The sequence below is a fragment of the Nicotiana tomentosiformis genome, chromosome 2 (assembly GCF_000390325.3).
Source record: "Nicotiana tomentosiformis chromosome 2, ASM39032v3, whole genome shotgun sequence".
In the NCBI taxonomy this organism is placed as follows: domain Eukaryota; kingdom Viridiplantae; phylum Streptophyta; class Magnoliopsida; order Solanales; family Solanaceae; genus Nicotiana; species Nicotiana tomentosiformis.
In genome coordinates this window covers 116,618,806-116,629,270 of record NC_090813.1, presented here as the reverse complement: position 1 = coordinate 116,629,270, position 10,465 = coordinate 116,618,806, and the positions used below count along the sequence as shown (strand labels likewise).

The 10,465-nt window shown below is 36.6% G+C and overlaps 1 protein-coding gene across 1 annotated transcript; it reads right to left on the bottom strand.

Moving 5' to 3' along the window:
• Positions 1-312: 312 nt before the first annotated feature.
• LOC138905469 (uncharacterized) lies at positions 313-3,027 on the bottom strand. Its single transcript, XM_070193992.1, has 5 exons — positions 2,983-3,027; positions 1,717-2,046; positions 1,312-1,600; positions 802-1,199; positions 313-585 (listed from the first exon to the last, which is right to left on the bottom strand). The coding sequence occupies exons 1-5, from the start codon at positions 3,025-3,027 to the stop codon at positions 313-315; spliced, it is 1,335 nt and encodes a 444-aa protein (XP_070050093.1).
• Between the last annotated feature and the right edge of the window lie 7,438 nt (positions 3,028-10,465).

Genomic DNA, 10,465 nt, shown 5'->3' with positions numbered 1-10,465 from the left:
GAACACACATGGAACATACCTATGATGGAACTTGTCTCTATGGGATTTGGGCACAGTTGAGTAGAAAAGGCATCCAAAGGACCTGAGATGAGAGTATATAGGGGCCTTGCCTAATAGTAACTCATAAGGACTCATATATTTGAGAAGAGGTAAAGGAAATTTATTTATTAAGTAAGTAGCAGTAAGAAGACAGTCATCCCAGAATTTAATAGGAAGGTGAGATTGAAATAAAAGAGCCCTGACAGTCTCTAACAAATGCCTATGTTTTCGTTCAACTACACCATTTTGTTGAGGAGTATGAGGGCAAGAAGTTTAGTGAATGATCCCTTTTTCAGAAAAGAAAAGAGAACCAGAAGAACTGGAGCCTAACTCTAAAGCATTGTCACTTCTCACAGTCTGAATTTTAGTTTTAAACTGAGTTTCAACCATAAAGATGAAAGCTTTTAACAAATCAAAATCATTGCTCTTTGCTCCCATCAAATACGTCCAGGTAGCTATATTATAGTCATCTACTATAGTAAAAATATATTTAGAACCAGAATGAGTGGGAGTGGAGTAGGGAACCCAAGTATCTATATGTATAAGCTGAAAATGATGAGTGGACTGAATAGAGCTATCAGGAAAAGGGAGCCTAGTTTGTCTTGCTAGGGGGCAAATGGGACATATGAAAGACTGCTTGGAGGATAGTCCACAATCAAGACCAGAAATAATTTTCATTTTGGAAAAAGGAATATGCCCAAGTCTATAATGTCAAACAACATCAGATTTATTGATTTTATTTGAGTCAACCATGGTATTTACAAATAAAATGTCAATAGCAGCATTATTAGACACTACAGGTAGAGAACAATCAACAGAAGAACAAGATTTGGCATTAACAGATTCAACAGGAGAGGTGACATGTTGGAACAACTTGTAAAGTCCATTGTCCAGTCTACCAAGTACCATTGGCTTCCTCACTGAAGGGCCCTGGAAAGTGCAAGCAGACTTGATAAACTGTACAACATCATCACAATGAGACAAAAGCTTGTGGACAGATATGAGATCATGTTTAAAACTAGGAATGTAAAGAACATTATGAAGGATTAAGTCAGGAAATAAAGCTAAAGAACCAACATTGGTAACCTTTACTTTATATCCATTTGGAAGAGACACAAGATAAGGAATAAGAAGAGTGATTATATCAAAAAAGTAAACTCCTGATTGAAGTCATATGATCAGTATCTCCAGAATCTATTATCTAAACAATGCCATTCACATTAGACAACATACAAGCTCCATAAGAAATACCCTCATAAGGCATAAGCTTACCAGCAAAGTTAGCAGAAGCCAAGAGATGTGGAGAGTGTGGGGAAGTAGAGATTTGGGATTGTTGTAATAAGATCATCAGCTGAGAGTATTGATCCTTGGTAAGGTCAGATATTACAGAAGACTCCTCATTCTCAACAGGACCATCAGAACCACCAGGCACATAAGAACCACCAGAGGATTCAAGCTCAACATATGCAGCAGTTCTGCGAGGGGGAGGTCCTTTGTTGAACTTGAAATTGGGAGGATATCCTTGTAATTCATAGCATTTATCTATAGAATATCCAGGTTTCTTGCAATATTTGCAGATGTGAGAAGACCTGGGAGCTTCAAAAGAAACCTTGGAAGGAAATGATGGCTTAGAAGTCTCAACATTGACTGTGTGGAGAATTGGGAGGCAGAAGACACCTGCCCCTGCTTCTCATTAGACAATAAGATGTTGTACACATTTCCAACAAATGGAAGTGGTTTCATCATTAAAATGGTGCTGCGAGTTTGCATGTAGGTATCATTCAGACCCATAAGGAACTGATAAACCTTCTGCTCTTCATCCTCAACAGCCTTACCCCCACAAGTACAAACTATGACCTTATAAGAAGCTATTTCATCCCAAAGTTGTTTGATTTTATTAAAATAAGAAGTTATGTCTAAAGACCCTTGAGATATATGTGCTAATTCTTTCTTTAGCTCAAAAACTCTGGCCCCATCAGCCTTACCATATCTCTCATCCAATTCACACTAAATATCTTTAGCATATTCAGAGTATTCTACGCTATGAGATATTTCTTTTGACGAGGAATTAACCAAACCAGGACACCACAATATCATTACACCGTTGACACTTACGTGCCAGAGGAGATCCTGGAAGTGGCTTTGTAGGGGAGCCACTGATAAAGTCAAGTTTATTACGAATGGAGAGAGCAACTAAGATGTTTCTTCTCCAGCTGCCATAGCAGCCTCCATCAAATGGGCTAGAGACCAAAGAAGTTCCTAGCACATCTGATGGGTGTACATATAATGGATGACATGGATGTGTAAAATCATCTTCGTGAAACACGGCACGAGATGCTGTAAACAACTAATTTTTGACCACATCCAAATTATATATTATTTTAGGGTAAATATTTTTTTTAGGTTTAATCTTAATATTTTAAACTTTTATCTTAATCTTAATAGGTTTTGTTTTAAAAATAAAACTACAAAAATAGTCACATTCTTAGAGTATAAATTTTATCTCTAAAAATAATTCAAATATATATATATATATGGTTTCTTTTAATTAGAATTTTAATAAGTAAGCTATAGAATCTTTCTTAGTATCATTTAAAGTACATGTAAATATTTAGTTTTCCTATATTGTAAGACATGTTGGTTAATCTTCTTATCTTTTAAAATAAAAATAAAAATAAGCAAAATGAAGTTAACGTCACAAAGATAAAGTTTGTTAACAAATTTTTATCTCAAAATCTCATATTTGCTAATAACTATTCCCAATCCCATTATCCCTATTTTTAGCCTAATCTAATCCCACGGTCTGCTTATTCCCGAACCCATTCACTTCCCATTTTCTTCACGTCTCCCCTTATAAAAACTCCCCACCAGCCTCACGTTTCTCCCCCCCCACACTCCCTAACTTTCCCGTCTCTCACCCCACACACAATATCACATGCACACGATCTCATCAACATCCATATCTATGAATGCATAATCTGCTTCCATTTATATATAAACAAAAAAGAAAGAACAAAAAAAAGAAAAACGTAAAAACAAGGAGAGAAAACGGAGGCAGAGAAAATGAAAAAGTGTGCTTCTGTGCTTGAAGCTTTCCATAGCAATAGTTAAGAAATTTCAGCCATGAAAACGTCTTTATTTCTCATGCCAAAACCAGTTCTTCCCCTTTTTAAAACATCCCCAAATCCCATGAAAATGCAGCCATTGAAGAGCTGCCAATCTTCACATTTACCAGCCCAGTTTCCACCATTAAACTCACCTAAACCAGCTCAAAACATCCATAAAGCTCATCCCAAAATCACTGAAACACCATGATATTTGTCAAAGTTTCAGTTGGTTGAGTTCGATCAGTTTCGAGGTCGCCGATGCGGTTTATCAGTTTGATTCAAATCTTGTTGTGTTTAGCTCAAACAATTCGTGTGGAGCATTTTGTTTATAAAGTCAGAAAGTTTTTACGTTATTAAAGGTCCATTATTTCCACCTTTCTTTACTATTTTTAGTTAAATGTTGTTTGTTGTTTTCTTATGTTAAATCATTTGATTGTTTCATTTGGTTAAGGATTTTGAAGAAATATTATATTGTTTGTTCCTTGTTTCATTCATGAGATTTATTTGGTCAATGGGTTTATTTGTTTAAGATAAAATATTAAAATTGAATTAAGTGTAAACTTTGTGAAATGGACACTGAGAAATTCGGCTTGGGCAGTATTATGTTTAATCGTTCTTATGTCTTTATTTCTTGTTGTTAATTGTTTGAGTTTATGATTATCTCGAATACATAGTTGTTTGTCTGTTTATATTGGTCATCTGATATGAAGGGGATTTGTCTAGTAAATTAAAGAAACAAAGAGTAAAAATAACAATTGTGTGAGGGAGTGAGGCGAGTCGCGAATTAATGCAAGACTCGTCGCAAAAGAAAAAGGAAAGAGTAAAATAAATAAATAATTAAATAAATATCTCAGATCTATAAAAGTAAATATTTGAAATATTCTAAAACACTAGAAAAACTTTAGCTGTACTTTAAATATTAGACCATGTATTCATACCCGAACCTTGAATTGATATGCTTAAGCGATAAAAAGATCATGTGCGCATTCCGCGTCTCGACACCTTTAATTCTAAAATAATTATATTTTGAACATGTGTACATTCCGTACCTTGGTTTAACATTCTATTTCAAAGAAGTACCTTGTGTGCATCCCGCATCTTGGTGAACACAATTAATAAAAATATAATAATTAATTAGGCGGTAATAAATAATCCATAAAATACAAGAATAGCTAGAAATTGATTTAAGCCTTACATTAGTCAATAAAGCGACTGTGCTAGAACCACGGGACTCGAGGGGTGCCTTACACCTTCCCCTCGATCAACAAAATTTCTTACTCAGTCTTCTATTTTCGCAGACCATAAATTAGGAGTCAAATCTTCCTTTTGATAAGGGATTCAATGAAAGGTGACTTGGAACACCAAAACTCAATTCCAAGTGGCGACTCTAAATAATAAATAATCCCTTTTCAAAGTGTCACTTCAATTGGAAACACTCTTCTAACTCAACCTCGTAATAAGGGTTACGGAAAAAAAGAGGTGTGACAGCTCTGGCGACTCCGTTGGGGATAACTACTAATAAGAATTCGAGCTTTATATATTGATTCTTGTTTGGCTTTTATCATGCTTTGGATATTATTGTGTTTGGAAGCCTAATGTGCTATTTGTCGCTTCATTACCGCTTTAACATTTATTTGAACTGTGATATAAATTGTATCCTCTCTCGCACCCTTCTGAGTCTTCTGATAGGTAGTTATGTTGTGTTTGCCTACCAGCATCAAAAAATTTCTGTCTTGAGATAAAGCCTGTTAGCCTACCAGCTTCTGGTGAAGGATTTAGTCACACATGTTTAGGCGGGAGAGCCGTTAGCTAGCCAGTGCTGTTCTACTACTGGTGACGCTTGACGCTCCTCGGTTCGGGTCGTCCACTAGGGTAAGCCAGGTCTAGATACCATCTTCTTTAGGATTTGAAAACTTAGAAGAACAAGCCACCAGCAATGAATATCCCTAGTAGGCTACGATTTATTTGCATCATATGCATTGGACTTAGCGGGACTCGGCACACGGGCCGGGCCCGTATAGGACAGGTACCAATTTTTTAGACCAACATGTTCATTTTTCTATGCTACATGTAACATTATTTGGTAAGCTTTACTGTAATGTTGACCGGCTTTAGGATAGATTGATTGAACAGGGAAGAGAGAAAGAGAAAATTTCCTCAAAATTTCATAAAAAACCCATTTGTTTTAAAATAAAATAAAATAAAATTTTGAAGGGTACTAATATGTAAAATCACAATTTTTAAAATGGGTTTTTTAATTTATTTATTTAGACCAAACTATGTAGGTTTGATTCTCACCGGATGTGAGATGCGTAGGCAACCTTCATCAGGTTCAACCCTCTAAAAAAAACATAAAAAAGTGTCTATGGACTATTATTGTTTTTTGTTTTCAAATAATAATAATAATTTAGCATTTTCAAGTTGGGATGACGAAAGGCTATCATTCTCTCTACCCAAACACTGGTCAACCCTAGTTATCCCTTTGAAGCCTTGTTTATATTTATTTGTTTTTCCTCTTTTAGAACCTGATTGCGAAAGGATACGTAGGCAGCCTCACTCTGGGGTTCGGTCACACCAAAATAAAAAACCATATTTTTCCAGTATTCAAAGAAACTGGGGCATGATTTTATTTTATTTTCGATGATTGTTCCATCAAAATGGTTGCAAAAGTTGTAATTCAGTTGAATAATGCTTTTTACCTTTCCCTGCTAAGACCTTCTAGTCAACTTTCGAGAATGCTAAGTCAGTATACTACGGGTAATGCCTCAGCCATTGAAGAGAGAAAAAATTAAATGAGAGAGTCTTATTAGTGAAAAACTTCACGGGCACTATAAGGCAATAGTGAGTTGAGAGAAAGGCAAATGAGAGAGGTCAATTGGTGAAAACTCACAAAGGGCATCATTGATCGATTTAAGGCTTTGTACATCCCGACACAAGCATGGTCAAGACAAAGAACTCAGCTTCAAAGTTAAGTTTACAATAAAATTCGAGAATTAGACGGTTCAAACGGATCGGGCATCCAGTCCAAAGGGCATGTCATGTTCATTGAAGTCAGCATACTTCCTCCAGATTAGTCCTTTATTATTCTTTCCTCTGAAAGGGACACTTTTTGATTAAGTTATAATACCTATTAGTTCCCCTTCTTATTTTCTTTCGCATTACTTGTTTGAGTCTCTTTCAGTCTAATTTTGTCAAAGAAAAGCAAAGAAAAGGCCGCAAAACTGGTTACAGTTTTCCCGTTATATAAAGTAAAGATTGCTGGGCATAAACCGTATGGGCAAAGGCATAAAGCCATCTGTTATTTTTCCTGACGAACAAAAGGCTTGAAGGATTGAACAATGTTTCAAGGGTCAACAAAAGTTACTCAGTTAAAAGTTATTTTGGGAGCAAGGTTGTTTGCACCATGAACACAAATGGTGATAGACGCAAAATGGTTGGGTTTTGATGTTGAGAAAGAAGATCTCCAGAAAGAAAAGACAGAATCTCCCGGCAATTTGTACAATCATCGACGGAGTCAGTTTTTCTAACAAATGTAATGGACGCAAGGTCAAGTCTCCCAAGAAATCAAGGCCACAAACTGACCACCATTTTAAAACTAATGAATCTTTCTTTGTTCAGAAGAGGAACATAACAGTTGTAAGAAATAGTTCGTGAAAAGACGAACACCACCAAGTGAAGTTCTCAAATCCTTGTTTTTCTTCCAATATACATGTAATCATTTTATATTTAGTTTCATTTTAGGGAGCCAATACCCTATCTTCAACATAGGGTACTACATCCCCTGGTTGCATTACTTTCTGCCAAAATAGGGTACAACATTCCCTAGTAGCATCCTAGAGTGCTACGAGCCTCATCTTATCGCTAACACAGGGTACTACATCCCCTGGTTACATTTTTCATTGCTAACATAGGGCACGACATTCCCTAGTAGCATCTCAGAGTGCCACGAGCCTCACACTATTTTCAACACAAGGTACTACATCCCCTGGTTACATTTCTCATTACAAACATAGGGTACAACAATCTCTAGTAGCATCTCAGAATGCCACGAGCCTCATCTTATTGCCAACATAGGGTACTACATCCCCTGGTTACATCTTTCATTGCTAACATAGGGTACGACATTCCCTAGTAGCATCTCAGAGTGCCACGAGCCTCACCTTATCGTTAACACAGGGTACTACATCCCCTGGTTACATTTCTCATTGCTAACATAGGGCACGACATTCCCTAGTAGCATCTCAGAGTGCCATGAGCCTCATCTTATCGCTAACACAGGGTACTACATCCCCTGGTTACATTTCTCATTGCTAACATAGGGCACGACATTCCCTAGTAGCATCTCAGAGTGCCACGAGCCTCACCCTATCTTCAACACAAGGTACTACATCCCCTGATTACATTTCTCATTACCAACATAGGGTACGACATTCCCTAGTAGCATCTCAGAGTGCCACGAGCCTCACCCTATCTTCAACACAGGGTACTACATCCCCTGGTTACATTTCTCATTGCCAACATAGGGTACGACATTCCCTAGTAGCATCTCAGAGTGCCACGAGCCTCATCTTATTGCCAACACAGGGTACTACATCCCCTGGTTATATTTCTCATTGCTAACATAGGGTACGACATTCCCTAGTAGCATCTTAGAGTGCCACGAGCCTCACTTTATCGCTAACACTGGGTACTACATCCCCTGGTTACATTTCTCATTGCTAACATAGGTCACGGCATTCCCTAGTAGCATCTCAGAGTGCCACGAGCCTCATCTTATCGCTGACACAGGGTACTACATTCCCTAGTTATATTTCTCATTGCCAACATAGGGTACGACATTCCTTAGTAGCATCTCAGAGTTCCACGAGTCTCATCTTATTGCCAACACAAGGTACTACATCCCATGGTTACATTTCTCATTGCTAACATAGGGCACGACATTCCCTAGTAGCATCTTAGAGTGCCATGAGCCTCATCTTATTTTCAACACAGGGTATTACATCCCCTAGTTGCATTTCTTGTTTCAAACATAAGGTACAACCTTCCCTAGTAGAATACCAAAGTGCCTCGAGCCTCATCTTATCGCTAACACCGGGTACTACATCCCCTGGTTGCATTTCTTGTTACAAACATAGGGTACAATATTCCTTAGTAGAATCCCAAAGTGCGTCGAGCCTCATCTTATTGCCAACGCAAGGTATTCCATCCCTGGTTGCATTTCTTGTTGCCAACGTAGGGTACGACATTCCCTAGTAGCATCTAAGAGTGCCAAGAGCCTCACCTTATTGCCAACACAGGGTACTACATCCCCTGATTGCATTTCTTATTGAAAACATAGGGTACGACATCCCCTATTATTCAAAAAAAAAACTGTGTCTTTTTCAATTCTTTGTTCTGCAATAACAAAGATAGTTTTATGTATTTTCAATAACTCACAAAATTTTTCTAGTGCAAACTGGGGCAGAAAACTTTTGTTCGTTTTGTTTGTTTGTGATGATTGTAAGTTTTTCTAAAAAGCACGGATTGAATGTGCAAAAATAAGATTCCATCTCTTGCCAGAGAAAGTGGAATGATTGATCATAATACCAGCCGCAACAAGCTTTGACATAATTTATGTGGAGACATAGAGTCTCAAAATCCATCCTCTTATCATCTGATCAAGGAACAAGTTGTGAGAATATTTCATAGTCTGTTGCATCGAGAGGATCAAGTTTCAATCTTAAGTCAATGGGGGAATAGGAACCGCAGATCGAAACCTCGACGGAACTTCGCTCGACTCTCCAGCTAAGCATACTCTATCAGTCATTTTCTACTTGAACTACACGTGACCTGATAACCTTATAACCCGGGATATGTTGGCTGCCTAAAACCAAGGTTCGGTCGCATCTGCTTCTTTTATCTTATTTTCCTTTTTAAATAATAGTGAGGTCAAAAATCAGTCACCTTGTTCATTATCTTTGCCTGAAAATTCTTCATGTTTCCAAGCAAATAGGGGCATGTTGTGAACAACTAATTTTTGACCACATCCCAATTATATATTATTTTAGTGTAAATATTTTTTTTTGTTTAATCTTAATATTTTAAACTTTTATCTTAATCTTAATAGGTTTTGTTTAAAAACAAAACTACAAAAATAGTCACATTCTTAGAGTATAAATTTTATCTCTAAAAATAATTCAAATATATATATATATATATATATATATGGTTTCTTTTAATTATATATATGATTTTTTTTAATTAGAATTTTAATAAGTAAGCTATAGAATCTTTCTTAGTATCATTTAAAGTACAAGTAAATATTTAGTTTTTCTATATTGTAAGACATGTTGGTTAATCTTCTTATCTTAATTTATCTTTTAAAATAAAAATAAAAATAAGCAAAATGAAGTTAACGTCACAAAGATAAAGTTTGTTAACAAGTTTTTATCTCAAAATCTGATATTTGCTAATAACTATTCCCAATCCCATTATCCCTATTTTTAGCCTAATCTAATCTCACGGTCTGCTTATTCCCTAACCCCTTCACTTCCCCTCTTCTTCACGTCTCCCCTCATAAAAACTCCCCACCAGCCTCACGTTTCTCCCCCACACACTCCCTAACTTTCCCGTCTCTCACCCCACACACAATATCACATGCACACGATTTTATCAACACGCATATCTATGAATGCATAATCTCCTTCCATTTATATATAATCACAAAAGAAAGAACAAAAAAAAAGAAAAACGTAAAAACAAGGAGAGAAAACGGAGGCAGAGAAAACGAAAAAGTGTGCTTTTGTGCTTGAAGCTTTCCATAGCAATAGTTAAGAAATTTCAGCCATGAAAACATCTTTATTTCTCACGCCAAAACCAGTTCTTCCTCCTTTTTAAAACATCCCCAAATCCCATGAAAACGCATCCATTGAAGAGCTGCCAATCTTCACATTTACTAGCCCAGTTTCCACCATTAAACTCACCTAAAACCAGCTCAAAATGTCCATAAAGCTCATCCCAAAATCACTAAAACACCATGATGTTTGTCCAAGGTTCAGTTGGATGAGTTCGATCGGTTTCGAGGTCGCCGATGCGGTTTATCAGTTTGATTCAAATCTTATTGTGTTTTGCGCAAACAATTTGTGTGGAGCATTTTGTTTATAAAGTCAGAAAGTTTTTACGTTATTAAAGGTCCATTATTTCCACCTTTCTTTACTATTTTTAGTTGAATGCTGTTTGTTGTTTTCTTATGTTAAATCATTTGATTGTTTCATTTGGTTAAGGATTTTGAAGGAATATTATATTGTTTGTTCCTTGTTTCATTCATGAGATTTATTTGG